The sequence below is a fragment of the Fundulus heteroclitus genome, unplaced genomic scaffold, assembly GCF_011125445.2.
Source record: "Fundulus heteroclitus isolate FHET01 unplaced genomic scaffold, MU-UCD_Fhet_4.1 scaffold_54, whole genome shotgun sequence".
Lineage (NCBI taxonomy): Eukaryota > Metazoa > Chordata > Actinopteri > Cyprinodontiformes > Fundulidae > Fundulus > Fundulus heteroclitus.
This window is the reverse complement of record NW_023396967.1, coordinates 1,047,819-1,067,283: the sequence shown is the minus strand read 5'-3', so window position 1 is coordinate 1,067,283 and position 19,465 is coordinate 1,047,819. Positions and strand designations below refer to the sequence as shown.

The 19,465-nt window shown below is 42.1% G+C and overlaps 1 protein-coding gene across 2 annotated transcripts in view; it reads left to right on the top strand.

The window, feature by feature from the left end:
- plcg1 (phospholipase C, gamma 1) overlaps positions 1–19,291 on the top strand; it is a 45,931-nt gene extending 26,640 nt beyond the window's left edge. Inside the window, exons 17-33 of one of the 2 annotated variants that reach the window (XM_021316285.2) lie at positions 80–267; positions 2,797–2,997; positions 3,136–3,255; positions 5,175–5,355; positions 5,436–5,513; positions 5,597–5,700; positions 5,793–5,886; positions 5,983–6,052; positions 7,295–7,476; positions 7,690–7,786; positions 7,890–8,114; positions 8,229–8,377; positions 10,980–11,094; positions 13,297–13,458; positions 13,550–13,638; positions 15,950–16,215; positions 16,290–19,291. In XM_021316285.2, coding sequence (XP_021171960.2) covers positions 80–267; positions 2,797–2,997; positions 3,136–3,255; positions 5,175–5,355; positions 5,436–5,513; positions 5,597–5,700; positions 5,793–5,886; positions 5,983–6,052; positions 7,295–7,476; positions 7,690–7,786; positions 7,890–8,114; positions 8,229–8,377; positions 10,980–11,094; positions 13,297–13,458; positions 13,550–13,638; positions 15,950–16,215; positions 16,290–16,326 — 2,358 coding nt within the window. In that variant the 3' untranslated portion in view covers positions 16,327–19,291. The remainder of the gene's footprint in view (positions 1–79; positions 268–2,796; positions 2,998–3,135; positions 3,256–5,174; positions 5,356–5,435; positions 5,514–5,596; positions 5,701–5,792; positions 5,887–5,982; positions 6,053–7,294; positions 7,477–7,689; positions 7,787–7,889; positions 8,115–8,228; positions 8,378–10,979; positions 11,095–13,296; positions 13,459–13,549; positions 13,639–15,949; positions 16,216–16,289) is intronic. The other variant, XM_021316286.2, reaches the window with a different exon arrangement.
- The last annotated feature ends 174 nt before the right edge of the window (positions 19,292–19,465 follow it).

Below are 19,465 nucleotides of genomic sequence, written 5' to 3'. Positions count from 1 at the left end.
AGGAAACGGTCTTAAAGCCGGTGGAAATGCGGAGGCTGTAGTTTCACGAATGTCTTTTATTTTCGTCCACGCCCACCAGGTGTCCAACGCTATGGACCAGCACGTGACAGAAAAATGGTTTCATGGAAAGCTCGGCGCTGGGCGGGACGGGCGGCAGATCGCCGAGAGGCTCCTGTCGGATTACTGCCTGGAGACCGGAGCTCCTGACGGCTCCTTCCTGGTCCGGGAGAGCGAAACCTTTGTTGGGGACTACACGCTGTCTTTCTGGTAAATGCTGCAGTTTTGATCTGTCTGTGGCATCTTATTTTAGAGGTTAGCGAGATTTAGTATTACAAAGACACCAATCGGACTGAATTCACTACAAACGTTCACTCTGAGATTCGCAAAAGGCTGCAAACATTTCCTAATCCTGCATGTTTTACAGGCGGAGAGGTGGAAGGCTCAAAAAGATAAACCCCGAGCGAGTTTGCTGTTCTCGGTTAAGCCTTCCTTACACTGCAGCGGTTTCTCTGCATGTTGTAGAAAACGATTTTCTCTTAAGCATCTCTGTCGTTGCTTCTGAGGGCCTCAATGATACTCAGTATAGCTAACTTTGGGTTTTCTTCATTCGGTACCAGCATCCACACTCCGCTGTACAGCGTTATGGATTTAAAAAAAAGTTCAGTTTTAGTTTCTTTGGTCACATTGAGCTGAACATCAGTCCTCAGCCGATTTATACCCTGTGAGCTTCTGAAAGACGCCAAGGGTAATGATGGGAAATGAGCGATCAAACTGAGAACCTTCTCTGGAGTTGCAGAGTCTATTGGGAAGAAATCAAGAAAACTTTACTAAAGTATAACAGCACCTTGGTTTACCTTTGGATAGAAAAGAATAGAAAGGATGAAAAAAAAAAAAAAAAAGTTGGTTCATTATTAGTGTTGCGCCGATGCCATTTTTTTTGCCCCAATACAATACCCGATACCTGGCTGTGCAGTATTGGCTATATATATATATATATATATATATATATATATATATATATATATATATATATATATATATATATATATATATATATATATATATATATATATATATATATATATATATATATATATATATATATATATAAGAACTGCATACTTCTTAGGGTAGTAGAACTTTTTATTGCCTACCTGGAATGGGTGACAATAGTTGAATAAACTTTTGGCTCTCAAAGGCCAAAATAGTGCAACATTCGTGAAATTATAACATGTATAATAGTAGTGCAACAGTAAAATTACATTAATAATTGAATAATCTCTGTTAAACCCTGAGTTTTGGCTGTCAAATGCCAAAATAGTGCAACTTTCATGAACTTATATAACATATATAATACTAGTCGGGAGAGAGAAGGCTGCGTTCAAGTGACATACAAACATCAAAATGGTATCGGTGCCCTATTTGTTGGTACTCGCCGATACCGATACCACCATTTTAGTGCTGGATCGGGTCCCCGTCTGATACTGGTATCGGTGCAACACTATTCATTATGCACACCTCCGTGTTTCTCAAAAACAAAACCCGTCAGGTCAGTATATAGGAACAGCTGTACGTCGGTGGAGGGCGGCTGGTTCCGGCTCAGGTTAGATGTGGCAAATGTGGCATCGTCCGTCACACCGCAGAGGTTCCGGCCAGAAACGGGTCGTGCATCAGGACAGCGACTCCAGCCGCTGAATCAGCAGCGCGAGTTAAACAGAAAACGAGGTAAAGAATAGAGATGTTGCAATGGCCAAAGGTCAGGATTGGATGGAAGTGCAGCGTCATGAGCTCCGGATGGGCTGTGCAGAAAACAAATGTCTGGAGAAAGTCAATGAAATGAAGCAACGCTTTAAAGAAGAGCGGCCAGCAGACACCATCAGTAAAATCATTGAATCGTTTTCTGTGTGACCGATCAAACGTGGCTCTTTACACTGAGAATAAGTAATGGGGCTTTTATTCTGTTTTATTTTCCTATATTTAATCATGTAAAGCACTGCATTGTCTTTGTACTGAAATATGCTATATAAATAAATTTTGCCTTGCCTTGCCTTTTAATAGGTGATGCCATACTTACTCCTGTGAGGTTTTATATTTATTTTGTTATTTTAACTGAATTAGAAGTGAATCATGCAAGCGTTAATATTTTTAATAGAAAACACTGTTAGAAAAATATGTGTCCTTGTAACATAAAAAAAAAAAAAGTTTGAAAAAGGTTGCATTGGCAGAAGCATTAAGCTTATAATGCCCACCCTCTAAAAACAATCTACATTGGACTAGAAAAGAAGGAAGATAAAAGAAAAAAAAAGAAATGGCTACCTTTTTATCATAATAATGTTTTGGGAAAAAAAGGTAATACACCCAGTATCTTACTGCTGTTAATTACATTCACATGATTCATAATGTTTAATCACATTATTCTTAAATATGTTTTTGAACCTTATTCATATTGTACAGTTTTTTTTAGCTGTTGTCAACCCCAACAATTTGTTCTTGCTTTTGATTTTCTAAAAGTTTTATACCCTGTAAGATCAGAAGCACTGTCCCTGATCAAAAACTGACCCTGAATGTGTACTGGCAACAAATTATTATTTACTTGAATTTACATGGATTGAGCAGTTTTAAAGTCCACCAAAACTTTAAATTTTAATGTTTTTTTTTAAATTAACAAACAACTGCTTTACTATATTGTGCTAAATAAGGGTGACTTTCGGCTAGCGCATAACGAGGGAAAGCACTAATCCTAATGCGCTAATGTGTTTTGAACTTCCTCTTCTGTCCCGCTCACCTGTACATCAGGCGCCTGGGCCGCGTGCAGCACTGCCGCATCCACTCTCGGCAGGAAGCCGGCAGCCCCAAGTTCTACCTGACGGACAACCTGGTGTTCGACTCGCTCTTCGCGCTGATCAACCACTACCAACAGGTGGCGCTGCGCTGCAATGAGTTTGAGATGAAGCTGACCGAGCCGGTGCCTCAGACCAACGCTCACGAGAGCAAGGAGTGAGTCTGCAGGAATTCCCTTCGAATTGCACAGATTATTTCTGGGGGGGGTCAGATGTTGAGGTTCTCCATACGTTCAGCGATGAATAAAGTGTAATGAGGGGTATTCATGGTGTGTTTTTGGGTTGTTTGTTTCAGATGGTACCATGCCAACCTTTCCAGGAGCCAGGCAGAGAACATGTTGATGAGGGTTCCTCGTGACGGGGCCTTCCTTGTCAGGAAAAGGGCAGAGCCCTACTCTTTTGCCATTTCGTTCAGGTAACTGGGCGACACATACTTTTCTCATCCCCTTTCATCTATATTGACCTTTTAATTTAATTCACTCGGTTAAATTTAGACTACGTATGATCTTTTGGTCTTAGTGCAGCCCTACAATATTGATAACCCTTAAACCTTTCCTCATTTTGTCATGTTTCACCCATAAACTTCAATGTTTTTATCGACATTTTTCTCATAAACCGACATAAAGTCCTAATTCTGAACTTAAAGAGACGAATGACACCTTTGTTAATCTAAAATGTTCATAAATAATCTGAAGTGTACCATTTGTTTGCTTTTACTCCGATACCGCTATTAAAGTCCAGGACAACCAGTTTTCTACAGAAGTCTCCTACACTGCAAAAACGGAACTAAAAATTAGTAATATTTTCTTAAAATTAGTGTATCTGTCCTTGATTTGAGCAGATAAATAAGATGATCTGCCAATGGAATAAGACTTTTGCACTTAAAATAGGAACAACTCATCTCCATCATCTTATTTCAAGTGCAGGATGTCTAATTATCTTATTTTAGGGGTCAAAATACTAATTCCACTGGCAGATAATATTATTTACCTGCTCAAATCTAGGACAAAAACACAAATTTTGAGAACATTTTGCTTATTTTTAGATCTGTTTTTGCAGTGTAGTAAGTCAAGAGTCCACACGTCTGTGATTTAATCTCAGTATAAACATGTAGAAGAATTTGCTCTAGTGATACGAGTACAATCTGAATTTGTTTGTCTACATGCGATGCCTTTTGCGTGTAGTTGTACGCTGGTGGCAGCATCATTCTGTGGGGATACTTTTCTCCAGCAGAGAAGGGAGGCTGGTCAGACTTTATTTATTTTTATTTTTTATTTTTCAATTTCTTTGAGCAATAATACAAGTAAGATTTACATTAAAATGTTAGGACATTTTAGTAGTGCTCAAAAGGAGTAGGTAGAAGTTCAAGAACTTCTAAGAACCTACCCCCAATTACAATATTCATGTCATGTAACATATGCACTCTTTTGATAAAAGGCATTAAAAATCAAAGCACAGTTACATGAATACGGTGTCTTATTTTGAAAGCAATTGATTAATTATGGGGGGCAATGAGGGAAGAAAACCTGTTACAAGATGCAAAAGACTTGAGACTGTGACAGGGGACCATCTTCCAGAGGACAGCAACCCTATACTGCTCTAACTGGGTTGGAACGGTTTAGTTTGAAGCATATTCATGAACTAGAATGGCCCAGTCAAAGCCCAGACCCAAATCAAGTTGAGACGCTGCCCTCCCAATCTGACTCGGCATAACATAGTTGGAAGAATAAGCCAAGAATTAATTCTTCACATGTGTAAAAGTCCATATGTAGCAGCGACTACTAAAGGTATCCACCACAATTTAATTTGTAAAAAAGACCAGCAGTACGGTGTTTTTTTTTTTCCATTTCATGACTATGCGCTCGGTTTTTGGTCTGTGATATGTAATCACAATAACACCGTGCTCTTTTCTGGTTGAAATGTGAGTGTTAGGGAGTATGAATGGTTGTTTTCCAACAGCAACATTGTTTTTTTTACCAAAGACGCTTCTAAGGTTTATACTTTGGGCGTTTCGATATCTAAAATTAAAAGCCTCCCTTCAGATTTAAAAACTGCACACATTGCAGAGAACCGTGGGCTACAAAGCATTGAGTAAGAGGAACTGGAGACGAGTGTAAACCACAATTAGTTTTTTAAATTGTAAAAAAAAAAAGAAAAAAAGAAACGCACATCTTCCCCTCACTTAACCACCGTGCACAACCTTGTGTTGGTTCGTCTTATAGAATCCCCAGAAATACATTGAGATGTGATTTTGTAAAATGTCTATATATTTTTTATAAACTTAAAGATTAGGCTTCATTTTCTCATCGTGTGGATTTTTCGTTTTGTTTTTAGGGCCGAGGGTAAGATCAAGCACTGTCGAGTCCAGCAGGAAGGCCAGACGGTGTTGCTGGGCACCTCGGAGTTCGACAGCCTCGTAGATCTCGTCAATTATTATGAAAAGCACCCTCTGTATCGCAAAATGAAGCTACGCTATCCCATCAACGAGGACACACTGGAGAAGATAGGCACTGCTGTGAGTGTTTTTATTAGATGTTAATAAAAAATAAAGCAATATCACCAGTGGGGGTAAAACTGAGCGCGTTTGCCCAACAGGAGCCAGACTACGGGGCGCTGTACGAGGGCAGGAATCCAGGCTTTTACGTGGAGGCGAACCAAATGCCAACTGTGAAGGTGAATTTCCAGACGTTCCTCGGCAGCGCCAGCACACCAGCGGTGCGTGTCTGCGCTCATAACCTCCTCTTTTGTTGTTCCAGTACACGGTGAAAGCCATGTACGACTATAAGGCTCAGCGAGACGACGAGCTCACCTTCACCAAGAACGCCATCATCACCAACGTGGACAAACCGGAAGGAGGATGGTGAGTGAGCAAGGGCAGAGGAGCGAACCACAGCAGATTGAGCCGTGCTGTTAGTCAGGACTGCACTTTTAAATCTGCGCCTTTTAACGCAGGTGGAAAGGCGACTGTGGAGCAAAGAAGCAGATGTGGTTCCCCGCGAACTACGTGGAGGAGATCAGCGCTTCGGCAGCAGAGCCGGACAGACCTGTGAGAATCACCACGCTGTCAGAGGACACCACGTGGGAAAACACGCCGACAAACGAGACTTTTTGTAACCTTTTTTTCATTTCTTCTCTCTGTCAGGAGGAGGCAGAAAACAGCCCTCTCGGAGATCTGCTGAGAGGAAGCATGGATGTCAGTTCCTGTCAGATTAGTGAGTAGCCCCTCCACTTCCTGTCTGCCTGTGCTGCAGGGCTGCAGAGCAACCTGTTACCTCGACAGTGGGCCTCGTTTCAGGCTGAAAATGACTTTCCTGACTGCCAACTTATCCGTCTTCTGTCTCTTTCCTAATTCATTGCTGTTTTTTTTTTTTTTTTATTACCTTTTGACACGCTTTTATCTTTTTTTGGTAACATTTAAAATAGGAAATCAACACAGTCACTTAGAAGATAAGGTGATTTAAATGTTACCCATTAGCATGCAGCTGCAGCCTAACCTAGAGCTGCTGAATAAAGCTCCCATGGATTATCAGCCGGCCTTTAAACCAACAGACGGCTTTTTAATATCAGACAAAGATAACCTGAGTAACAAAATGTTTTCATTTATTATGGACAAAGACTAAACCAACCTGATCACTTGTGGAAAAGATCCCCCCCCCCACACCCCTTTAAAAATAGATGAATTAACCCGAGTGTAATTTTACTAACCTCACCATGGTTTGACGATCGTCTGACCTGTTAGAAGCAAAATGTCTGACAACATGATGTTAGCTAAAATATCCTAAATTAAAACTGGGATCTTTGGGAGATTACAGGTTCTGAATCTGATTGAGATGCTGTGTGTGTGACGTTAAACAAGGATTACGTGTTTGAAAACCCTGAGCTAGGAAAAAATTTGCCAAAATTCATCCAGAGGGATTTAAAGGACTCATCTGCAGTTATTTGCATGAAAAATGTTTTCTGTCGTAAGGTTTGTAGGAAAATGACTTTTCACAGAATCAGGCTGGTTTGGATGCAATTCCTTGTGTTTTTTTTTTTCCTTGAAAACTGATTTTCACATGTACTCTTGATCTAAAATATTAAAGTTAGTTTGATCAGAAACATTTAAGAGTGATATAAAAATAAAATAAAATAAATACATAAAGAGTAATTACTTTGTCATATCGCTGTAGCTTTAGTGCTTTAGTGTTTCCCCAGCAGATTTTCAGTTTTTGTCTTTTGGTGGCTCAACGGCCCCAGATAAAGGCTTTATTATATTTATGTATGATCAGCTTTTCATTTTCATGGCGAAACCTCCTCAGTACAATTCTTAGTCTAGATAAAGCCTGAGGACATAAGCTCTGTTTTACAGCCACTCACGTTTTAAATCACGGCCTAAAAAAGGCCAACTTAAAAGGGAACCTTTTTATTCTTCCTCATTTCTGTTTTTCTTGCCTGATTTGTTCTCTTCTTTTCAGTCATGCGTCCTGAAGGAAGTTTCAGCAGACCTCACGTCTTCTCCTTGATTCAGAGTAGCGCGCCACACGTTACTTTGCTGGACGTGGCCGCCAGCAGCCCGGAGGATCTCAAAGACTGGGCGGCAAAGATCCACGAAGTCGCTGCGTCTTCTGAAGCCAAGGTGAACACGCCAGCCAGAAACGTAAAGCCCATCCGCCTTTTTAATAATAACTGTCAATATTTAATATGAAACAACGATGCTGTTGATGCTCACATGAGCGTACGCCTACTGAGCTGTATGCTCTCTTACATTTTGTGCTGCAGCCGCCCAGCTGAGGCATTAGCAGAGCTTTTAGCCGACTGGCTGGCTTCGGTTTGTGCCGCCATGTTTACGTTTGTGTGTCCGTGTGTCCAGATGGAGGAGGATAAGGTAATGGAAAGGAGGAAGAAGATCGCACTGGAGCTCTCGGAGCTGGTCATCTACTGCAGGCCGGTCCCTTTTGATGAAGAAAGTGAGGATCGCACGCCACCTGCGCATAGCAGTCGTTATTAAACGTAGAGTTTAACCCAACGGCTGTTCTGAGATCGGTTTGTCTTGCTCTTCGTCCTACGTAGAGATCGGCACAGAGCGGGCCTGCTTCCGTGACATGTCGTCCTTTCCCGAGACCAAGGCAGAGAAGTACATGAACAGAACCAAGGGGAAGAAGTTCCTCCAGTACAACCGGCTGCAGCTGTCCAGGATCTATCCCAGAGGCCAGCGGATCGACTCCTCCAACTACGACCCGCTCCCCATGTGGCTCTGCGGATCCCAGCTGGTCGCGCTCAACTTCCAGACCGCAGGTTTGCAACTCCTTCCCACAGCACAGACAGGGGAGTCCATCTTTGTTTTGTTTTTTTGTTTTTTCTTAACCATTTTCGCCTTCTTCGTCTCGTTTCCTCCACACCCGCGCGCAGACAAGCCCATGCAGATGAACCAGGCCCTGTTCTCGCTGAACGGACGGAGCGGCTACGTCCTCCAGCCTCCCATCATGAGAGACGACGTGTTTGATCCCTTCGACAGAAACACACTACGAGGCGTAGACCAAATCTCGATGACGATAGAGGTAAGGTTGAGGGTTTGATTCTGGTAATAAAGCAATAATAAAGGTTTCAAGGAACCACAACAGTCGTGTTCACAAATCTTCTAACGTCCAAGTCTGCCATTTATTACATACCACAAAATAAAATATACACACAGACTGAAGACATGTTAAGGCACGGATGGGTTAGTTATTATTATTATTATTATTATTATTATTGGTTATTTTAATAGGTTATTAAAAAGAGTGAACTCCTGCATGAGAAAATTCAATATAGGGATGTTATTATTTCTTTGTTTAAATAGAAAAATGTCCTGGTCTTCATTTACAGAATGATTTTATTTCTTTCGATTTTCAGCAGTGTAAGATTCGGATCTTTATTTGCGTCTCAACGGGGCGGTTAATTTCACTGTGTGATGAAAACGCTAAAAATAACAACTGCTGCTACAAATGGAGGGTTAAAAACCAAAGATGGTCCATAAAAAGCATAGAAAGCGCCGACGGGCCCCAAAAGCTAACAAGAGATATAAATAAGCAGAAATGAATAAAAAATTGTTAAATACATCTCTTCAGAGTAAAATCAAATTATCATTTTGCTGAGAAATAACAGTGGCTAAAAAATATGTAAAACTCAGTTGCCATCAGTGGTACCAGAACTAACGAGTTTAACTAACCTACATTGTAGAGGAAAATGGCACTTGGAATAAATCGCCTCTGAGCAAAGGGAACCAGAACCGGGATCCAGAGGGTAAAAACTCAGCGTGGAGGGGGTGAGGACTCACAGACAGGTTTTTATTTTATTTTATTTCTGAGTGCGGTGGTTGTACCGGTCAGTCCGGCCGCTTTGCTGAGCGCCTATGATTTTACTGGCTGAGATTCACAATGTTTGACAACGTGATTGCCGGTTTCCCTGTTCCTGTCTGAATACGCGCTAAAACTGCCTCTTTAAAATGAACGGCACCTGTCTGAATCACATTATCCAATGAAAAGTATTGCAGCTCTGTGCGTGAGCATAGTCAAGAAACCGCGTCTGCCACCAGTTTTCCCAGCAGCAGCAGCGGTGCGGTCATGACATGCGTGAACGACGTGAAGTGAGGAGAGAGATATGGACATTTTCTGATTTTCTTCTCTGCAATTCTCTCCTCTGTTGCCACTGATTCCTCCCTCTCTTGGTTCCTCTCCTCCTTCATCACTAACTTTGACCTTAGATGCCTCACCTGACAGTTTCACCGATTTCAGCCAATTGAGCATATTTCTGAGAATGAATGAAGTAGAGGCCACAGACTTGGTGGTAGAAGCAGATAACTTCCTCTATATTTCAGCTTATGAAGCATAGAGGAAGACTTATGTGGCTTATTTGTATATTAAACCTTACAATTAACAGAAAGAGTTTGTTATTTTTTTAAACCATAAATATATGATTCAATGTACATGGGCTATTAATAGTGGGCAACAATAAGATTATTAGTCTTTGTTTACATTTTAACAGACTGAATTATCTTTGCCCTTCTCAATAATCAGTGAAAAAGCGTTCATTAAAATTGTAGCAGTAAAAGCACTTTTTCTAACTGCTGACCAGCTTTTTATAGTTTTCTTCTTATATTTTGACAACTTGTCTTTGGAGATGAGTTAAAAGCCTCTTTGCCATCACCCTCGTCTTCAGCTCCTACTATAGCGTCTCCAGCTGATTAGCTCCAGTCAGAGGAAACATGTTGGTAAAATTACAAGATTACTGTAGATCTAAAACTGCATAAAGTTTAACCGTATCGTTCTCACGCTTCTAATCACTAAAAAGCGCTTTTTCTTCCAAACTTCGGGTCAGAACTGGTATTAAGCAGGGAAGCTGCAAAGGTGGGAAACTACCTCCTTAGAGATACTGAGATGGTTGTTCCTCTGGAGCTCAGTCTAACCAGGGTTGTGTGTCTTTTTAATCTGCTTTCGTTTCTTTGTGGTAATTTCCCACCATATTTCTTTTTTTTTTTTCTTTTTTTTTTGTTCGCTGTGTGGCTGAGCTGCTGCACTCGTTCTTTATCGTCCCGTACATGAACCCGTTCACTCTGCTGCACGTCTTCTATGCCTGCAAACACCCAGATTGCATCTGCAGCTCAGAGAGGAGAAATTCTGAACTACAGATTAGATTTCTACAAAATATTTTCTAAACCCAAGTTTATCTATGCATCATTTCTACAACAAAGTAATGAAGAAATGGAAAGCAGCTTAACAATGGTTGTAAAAAGAGCAAAATTATAAACTGCAAACCGACAAACAATTATTTTTTTATTGTTTTTATTGAGCTCACTACTTTACTGGTGTTTTATCTGCATTTTACTGTTCCTGTTTTGATTACGTTGATTCTTTTATTGACTTTATTTATTAATCAAATATGCAAATAAAAAAATTTGAAGTACAGGAACTGTAATGGTGCAGAAAAGAATCAATTTATAAAAAGACAGTAAGGAAAATACATTGTGGTCGTCTAGCTCAGCGAAACGAAACATCGATGTCTGTAAATACATGAGGACAGGTGGGCTTGCAGTTTGAGGGACGACGGCTAATTCTGACTTTATTCACAATATGTTTTAACATTTAAAGCTACAACCCGTATTTCTCTGCTTGTCTTCTGAAGGTTTTGGGTGCTCGGCACCTCCCGAAGCACGGGAGAGGCATCGTCTCCCCTCTCATCGAGATCGAGGTGTGCGGCGCAGAGTACGACAACGCCAAGCAGAAAACGAACTCTGCAAGTGAGCATGAACTGTTCCTCTGCCAGGAACGGGGACGGTGTCCCCAGTCCTTAGGCAGGGGTTATTTTTATTTGTTTCATTGTTTACCGGATCAATTACCCTTGTGTAATTTCCTTTGTAGTCCTAGGAAAACAGGAAGTTGTAGAGACAAATCGGGCTTGTCTGGAAAATACAAAAGCAAAACATAGTTGTTTGGCAACGTTGTTGTGGATGGGTGGAAGGTGACAAAGGAGTAGCACACTGCCCCCTGGTGGCTGAGCCACAGCCACACTGGACTCGGGTGCCATTTGTTACCAAAGTAGGCATCATTCACAGACTTATGTTGTTAAAAAGAAAAAGAAAAAAAAATAGAGTGATTCATCAGTCAGACCCGCTTCAAATGGTTTTCCTGGTCTGCTGATATAAAGACTAAATATTGTGTATCATTTCCCACCTGCTGCCAGGTGCCACGTCCCACAATTTTCTCTTAGCTGTCAGTTGTAATATTATGAATAAATGGGTTATATTTTATCTCCTCTTTCTCTGTGAGAGGGAGCGATAAACAAATGCAAACAATATGTAGGTTTATTAATGATTATGTTTTATTAATGAATAAGAGAAGAATTCCTTTAATGTCCCTCAATGGGGAAATTTGACGAAGGCAAACACAATAGTTAAGGGATGAGAAAAGAAAAAAAGAATACAAGGACATAAAAGTAAACCGTCTAACCTAACGTTAGCTCTAAAGAAAACACCTAGAGAAGAATATAAGGGTGAATAAATAAATTGTCCAAAGCAAGAAGAAAGTTATTTGATAGTGGAAAAATAACTCCAGCCTATAGACCTAACACACGATAAAAGAGTATGCAGTATTTCCATAACGTGCAAAGCTTATACAATACGCACTATGTGTCATAGTCCAGCAGCATCTCAGCTAAGGCGTGTGGAAGTTACCTTTAATGCAATTCTTCTGCAAGACTTGCTTTTGAGGAGAGTTACTATGTAATCAGATCAGCTATGAAGCCATATTTGTTTCTCTGATCATTATTTATCTTGTAGCCATTGATGAGCTATTTAGCAATTATGTATTTATGAAAAATAGTTGTTGGTCACATTCAATATATTGATGTCTCCCATAGTTATGAATCAATTAAGGATTGTTTTATTGTATGATATACCGAAAGGGTTGAGATTATTATTATTATTATTATTAGTAGTAGTAGTATTAGTATTATTAGTAGTAGTAGTATTATATTTTTAAAAATCACAACAATGACAAAGTAGTTGGAAATTAAATGGTTATTGAATCACACTAATTTATTTTAATGATTAAAGTTACAAAACAAAATGGCAAAACAACACGTTTCTTTATTGAGCACATTATTTATATTAGTGTAACACACAAAGTGCTTTTTCAGGTAGAGACAAAAAAAACGTAAAAAAGATCAAAGAACATAAATGGGTAATACAAGTGGATATTGCTACTGGTTTGATATATTTATTGATTTTCCACAATGTAAAATGCAAAACAAAGGGGAAATAAAGAGGAAAAAACCCAGCTTACAAACATAAACATTATCTAAACAACTCTCTAAGGGCCGACTATTCCTGGACTGTGTGCATCTCTAATTAAACAATCAGGAATTAAGAGAGAGGAGCGATCAATTTCTGTCACTGGCACTACTCAAAGAGACATGTCTGAGGGAAATGGACATTCAAAGTCTTTTCAGCTGATGAGGAGCCATCTAAAGAGTAACGTTCCTACAAATTAAATCCAAGGTTTCCAATAGAGTTTTTACTCTTTCACCACAGGAGGAGCGCTTTCACCATCCGGCTCAAAACGTGTTCATTTGATTCATTCCTGTTCCTTTTATATTAGTTTTCTTGGGAACAGGAGAGGAAGTGTTATGTTGTTCAGATAAAGACGATTCCTAATAACATGAGTCCCTGGCTGGAAGCAGCAGTCGCCTTCAGAGTCCTTACAAATGCATTTATCTGGGGATGGAGAAAAAAAAGCTGTTTGCATTTAGAGTTTCATGTTGAAATCAATTCTGGATCATTTTAAAACCTTTTAAACCAGCGAAATAAGACTGTTCACTTCAGGAGATCCTTTCCTAGGCAGGATTCAGGTCATGAAGCGTACAGGTTGTGGCGTTGCTTCAGATCAGTGTGATGTCCAGGCCTGGATCTCACGTTGCAACCATCCCTTCGCTCTTTTTCCAGCGGACAACGGTCTGAATCCCATCTGGCCGAGCAAGTCCTTCCACTTCACCATCTGCAACTCCACCTTCGCCTTCCTGCGTTTTGGGGTTTATGAAATCGACATGTTCAACGACCAGAACTTTCTGGCTCAGGCGACGTTCCCGATCCAAGGCCTCAAGACGGGTATGTGTTTAGACGGAGGAAAAAAAAAATAACTCCGCCGTCGCCCTGGATGTAATTGTTTTATGTGTTGTTGTTTTTTTTGTTGTCTCAGGCTACAGGTCAGTGCCGCTGAAGAACAGCTACAACGAAGATCTGGAGCTGGCCTCTCTGCTGGTCTTCGTGGATATCGTCAGAGGCAGGGTGGGTGGGGCTTTTCTATGAGCCTGCTCGTTAGAAAAGCCATAAAGCGGCAACGCACTTGCACCTTAGCACCTAAATGTATGTATTTTATATTTAAGAAACGGACATAAATGTTCTTCACGTTTAAATCAGGAGGTTGCTGTTTTTTTAGTAAATTCTGTTAAGCCACAAGGGTTTTTATTCTTACTCCCTTGCGTCTCTGGGGGTATCGCTTCGCTGGTCTACGAAGAAGTGTTACTAGTCTTCATCACACCTCATCTATGGACACTAATCCCAGCTGTGGAGGGGAGATCACGTCGAAAACGACAAACAGGAGTCTCGCTCGTTTGCATTCTCACATGCTAATTGTCCTGTTCCCATGTAGAAAAGTCAGGAATGTAAAAAAAGTATTTTAAGTCAAGCCCCCGACTTCTTGGAGTAATATTTAGTATATGAATGTTACAGCTTAGATTTTAAAAATGCCTTATTTTTTTAATCATTTTAAATAAAATCTTCTTGCTCCATGTCCAGTTCTGGTTGTTTACATGCCACTGCATAATTGCTCATAATAGTGGCCAGTATGGTGTTAAATCATGAAGGTGTTGATGATCCGACAGAACAGACTCTGTTGATCGCGGCGATTACGTAAGATTATGTTCATCGCCGCTTCTTTAGGCTGCAACTACACTTTATTTTGTAAAGGTGAATTTTATCTCACCTTTGATGTCACATGGATGTAAAAATGTCCAGAAACAACCCCAGTCTGGGAGCTTCTGCTTTAATTTGGATCTCACTTCAGTTCGACTGGACCAAGGAGTTCACAGCAGTTAGAAACAAAGTCAGAACGGTAGAAAGGTGAGGAGGTGGAGTCTGTCGCATTTCCTCCACCGTCAGCTGTGCAGCGACCCTCCATCACACGTTGAGCCTTGGGGTGCAAAGATTTCTGGGATGTCTGAAGAATCAATGTTTATCTCTCTGCACCCGATGCATGGGTGTGGCTCCTGTCGCGTTGAGGAAGCCCAGGTGGCTTTGACAGCTGCCTCCAGGTCATCTCCCTCGTGACGACCCTCCATAGATTCTCAACAGGGTTCAGATCTGGCTGCCTGAGCAGGCGCAGTAACCCCGTGGTCATCGGACCAGCTTCTGGTACCTCTGCCAGTGAGGGCTGCTGGAAAATGAAACCGGCTTCTCCGTAAAGCTCGTCAGCAGAAGGAAGCTGCGTTGACTGTGGACCAACGCCACAAAACCGTCCCTGACTGGAAGCTTCACGCTGGAACCGAAGCAGCGTGGATTCTGGGACCCTGATTTCCAAAAAGAAAAGCAAACTTTTTTACTTTCTGCTGAAAAGAGGACTTCATACCACTGCGCCACAGTCCAGCTCCTCCCCTCGTTAGCCCAGGTAAGAGACTTTTGACGTCGTCTCTGGTTCAGGAGTGGCTTGACGTGTGGAAACTCCACCAGGATCTTGACTGGCTTTTACTCGACAAGGCTTGCGGGTCTCCCTGGTTCTGGTGCTGCTTTTCCTGCAACTTTATTGTTCCTTCCACTCCCCCTTCCTATGAGCGTGCTATAAGGTTTTTACATTATTCTAATTTTCCAAAACTTAATCGTCCACATAACAAGAAATTAAGGCTTGAAACGGTTTCTCTCTGTGGAATGAATCTATTCGGGTTTCTCTTTCGGACATAAAGGGCACAGATATGGAACTTACTCCTGGTATTTTTTTTTGACCTCTACCTGGTCTTGCCTTCTCCTCTCCTCTTGCGGCCTGAATGATCCACAGCCGCGTCCCATCATGCCGCGGGAAACGCTTCTCCTTCAAATAGCTCCGTGCATCATCTTCTCTGACTCTATTCTGAACGCCTGATGATGAAAACGGGCAACTTTTGAGTCTTTCCTCTGTAACAACGTCCATGATGTGGAGCCAGCTAGAGCCTAGCAGGGGGTAAAGTTGCTCCATCCTGTTTGAAACGAGCGATCAACTCCTCTAAATCAGAAGACGTGATAATCGCTCGGCTGCGGGTCTTTGGGGGGAGGGTGTCTGCTTCTTTTCTCGGTCAGGAGAGCCTTTTTACTTCTCGTCTGGCTTTTTAGGCTTAAAGCTGCAGCTAAGAAGCAGCCTGGATGAATCTTTGTACTGTTAAAGAATTGTAGCATAATTGAACGGATTTGCACGTAAAGATTTGAATTCAGACATAAAAACGTGAAATATTGTCTTTTGGTCTTCAAACGGAGACGAGGACATAATACATTTTTTTTTTTTTTTTTAGTTTTAGGATTAGGACAAAGTGTGCTGACACTGGATCATGGCTCCTGTTTTGTTTCCTCCCAGGATGAGAACGGGGAAGTCACGAGCCCCTTCTCGGCGGCGGGCACCACGCCGGTGCTGGCGTCGGCCCAGGCGGGACGGGAGCGCTTCGGGGAGCTGGGCTCCGTGTCCTCGACGTCCTCCATGTCCCCGCTGCCCCAGTCGCCCGCTCAGGCCACGTCCTACGGAGGGAGGGAGGGCTCCTTTGAATCCCGCTACCAGTCCCCCATAGATGACTTCAGGGTGTCCCAGGAGGCTCTGCTGGACCAGATGGACCCGCAGAACAGGAGGTGGGTGTGGCGGCGCCGGGGGGGCGGGCGGGCTAAGGCGGTGCACCTCATCCTCTCTTTTGTCTTCTCGTCAGGGTGTTGCGGAGGACCAGTCGCCTCTCCCCGTACTGATGATGTCACTGACTGCTGTGATTGCTGTTTCCATGGAAACGCCCACCACCGCTTTGGCCTACATTTCAGGCAGCTCTCCCTCCTTCGATTCCTCTTATAACCCCCCCCCACCGCACCCCACCCCCGTACACTGCAGGGGGGGGGGGTGAGGCTGACAGGAAGCAGACGGCTGCAGACAGGAAGACGAAAAAAGCTGGAAGACTGAGAAAGTCCTAGACTGTAATCTCCTTTTTTTTATGTTCCTGTTGTACACGACGGAGACCAAGAGGAAGGAGAGAGAGACCCGGAGGAGGTTCTGGTTGCTCCTCTCTTTGCTCTGTGTGGATATGTATATTTATTCCTGCTGTGCCGTTGGCCAGGGGACAGCAGGCCCGCTCTCAAAGAGCTCCCGTCTCCTCGTTTTTTTTTTTTTTTAAATATTTCAGTTATTTAAACGTTCAATGATGTGACTTTACGTTAGTGTGAATCACGAGGGCTTTCTGCGGCTACTTTTAACGTCTCTCTGCTTCGTGAAGGGCATCCCGTGCCTCCGCTCTAACTCTCACTCGCAATCTGGACTGATATCACAGAAGTGTTTCCTTTTTTATTTTATTTTTTTTTTATTTTGCATTCGTAAAGTCGTGAGGAGGAGGTCGCAGCCTGTTTATTTTTATTTTTTTTTTCCCTTACGAGGGCCGCCATGTTTCTGACTTACATTCCAAAAAAAAAAAAAACCCTGCACATCATTCCATCGTCCCGCTTTATCCTTGTGGCGCCTGGAGCGTGTGGCGGTGCAGGAAGCAGGGACACATGGTGGACCTGGACCCTGACACTACCGTCATGTTCCCAACACACCCCTGGTAAAATGGCAGCTTGTTTTTATTTTATTTTTTTATTTGACCTAATTGGGCCACGGTGAATAATTTTCGAAACTGGGTCCATCTTTATTTTTTTTTTTTTTATGTAAACATTCAACTGAGAAATAAATGAACTGTAAGAAGGGAGAATTTGGGGGAAAAACCTGGTTTAAAAGGCGCATGAAGCTTTTAACAAATACTTTTGTTGAAACGTCCTAGTTAAAGCATCTGGTCTCCTTTGTTATGAGACAGCGTGCCCCATATTTACTCAAAGGGTCTCCAAATGTATCGGATAGAGTGCATGAATGAAGTCTTCTGGTTTCTATCAGACATCCGAAGGTTTTTCTGTCAAAGTCCTCAGCTCCATCCGGACAAAATTAACCCCACCATCACCGCTCTCTTTTTGGAGATGATGCTTTCGTACCCGTCCTAACTTTTGGACCTTTTGCGTTTTAAATCTGATTCCAACAAACCCCAAACGCGTCCTTCCACGAGGCGCTTGGGGATTTGTCTCTGGTAGAAAAACCTTCAGCCTGGTGACTGCAGAACTTCTGCAGCTCCTTCAGTGGCGCTGCCGCCGTCCCGGTAGCCTCACTGATCGGCCCGGGTTTCTGCAGATCCTCATGAATTTAGATATAAGTTTAAAAAAAATAAAAAATGAATGCAAATTAGATGAAATTAGAACATTTTGAATTTAGCTTTCATAACAATCTGGGGAAAAATATTTCAGCCAGAGATTTTAAAGACAAATGTTTTGTAATATGCAGCCAGAATGTGTAAATATATGCAGGTTTCCCCCAACATGCATTCGCTTACGACTTTTTAAGTCCCTCCAGGAACGGTGGCGGTTTAAAAATCGCTTTTGGAAGCTCCTCAGGGTTAACCTCTCTGCAAAGGAGGGATGGTGAGGAAGCGCTTCTTGGAGATAAACGTTCAGATTTCAGGTGGATGGCAGGTTTGAACTCAGGAGTAAATCAAAGGGACCCTTCTGCTGAGTACTGGGGTGTTTTCTACGGCGTGCACACTTATGCGGCCATTTTCCTCTGGAACAGACTTGTGTATTTTGCTAAATTAGTACAGGACGTGTCAAAGGTGTAAAAGTTTTAAAAGATTAATCATGGTGATCTTTTGTTTTAAGTCACAAACACTTGCATTTTTAACAGGGGGTGTTGTAAACTTGAGGGTCACTGTCACCCAGCTACCCGGACCGGATCGCTCTCTCCTCACGCGCACAGATGTGGGTTGATGTTTATCGTGTCCAGTGTTTTAAAGGTCCGCACACATGGTTCTAAGGTTCTGAGCCTGCGTGTTTTTTTTTTTTTTGCTGCTGTTGGATTCAAGAGTATTAAGACATTGAGTATTGAAGACCAGAAGTGACCAAATGATGGCGCGTGAATGAGAGATCTCCTAAGTCTCCGCTGTCCTGTTCGTCACGCTGCCTGTAAACGGATATTTATTTTTTCCCGTGAACTGGACTAAAGGATCAGGTTGGTTAGGAGCAGCGGCTGACAGGTTTCTGTGCTCCTCAGACGTGATCCTATCCACAGTTTGGAGTCTAAAAGCGGCGTTCCCTACAGTAGGTCAATAAATGCTCGGTGTTGGAGACGCGTTTAAGCCATAAAGGGTGAGTTTAAAGCAGAAGTGGGATCACCGTACTGGAGGGCTGGGGCATTTTCTTGCATTTGCACTCTAATATTAATCCCAAAGCTCTTTCATGTTACATGTATCTTCCCCCTGGGTGTGTTTTTTTTTTTTTTTTTTTTTTCCTTCTTTGTGGAGCTCCCCCCCTTACGGCAGTGCGTTGCTCTTATTTCTGGCCTGCCTGCAGAACCATAACATTAACATAACGTCTCCCCACAGCCGTGATCACGTATTGTGACGGATTGTTTACCGGTTTCAGAACGTGTCTGTAGGAATATTCTCTGCGTTGAGGTCAGATTACTTTTGCTTTTTCTTTATAATTTTATCTTTTTTTTTTTCTTATGCTAGTGATGGCCTCATTTACATTTGCCTTCCTGTAATGTGCCTAAACTATGAAGAGAAGTATTAATTTTTTTTTTTTTTTTTTTGCCTTTTCATATGGAACATATTCAAGCCTGAAAAGTAAATAAAATACTCACTGCTTTATACATCCTTCTTGGTCTTATTTACTTATCGAATTGTGGAGTAGGTAGTTTTGTTTTTTTTTGCTTCTGATGCAGCGCCGCAGGAGACGACCGTCGTTGCACTTTGAGACGTGAACAGCGGCCAAACGCGGCGAGTAGTCGTGCAGAACTGAAAACGGGTCAAGCGTGGAACCAACG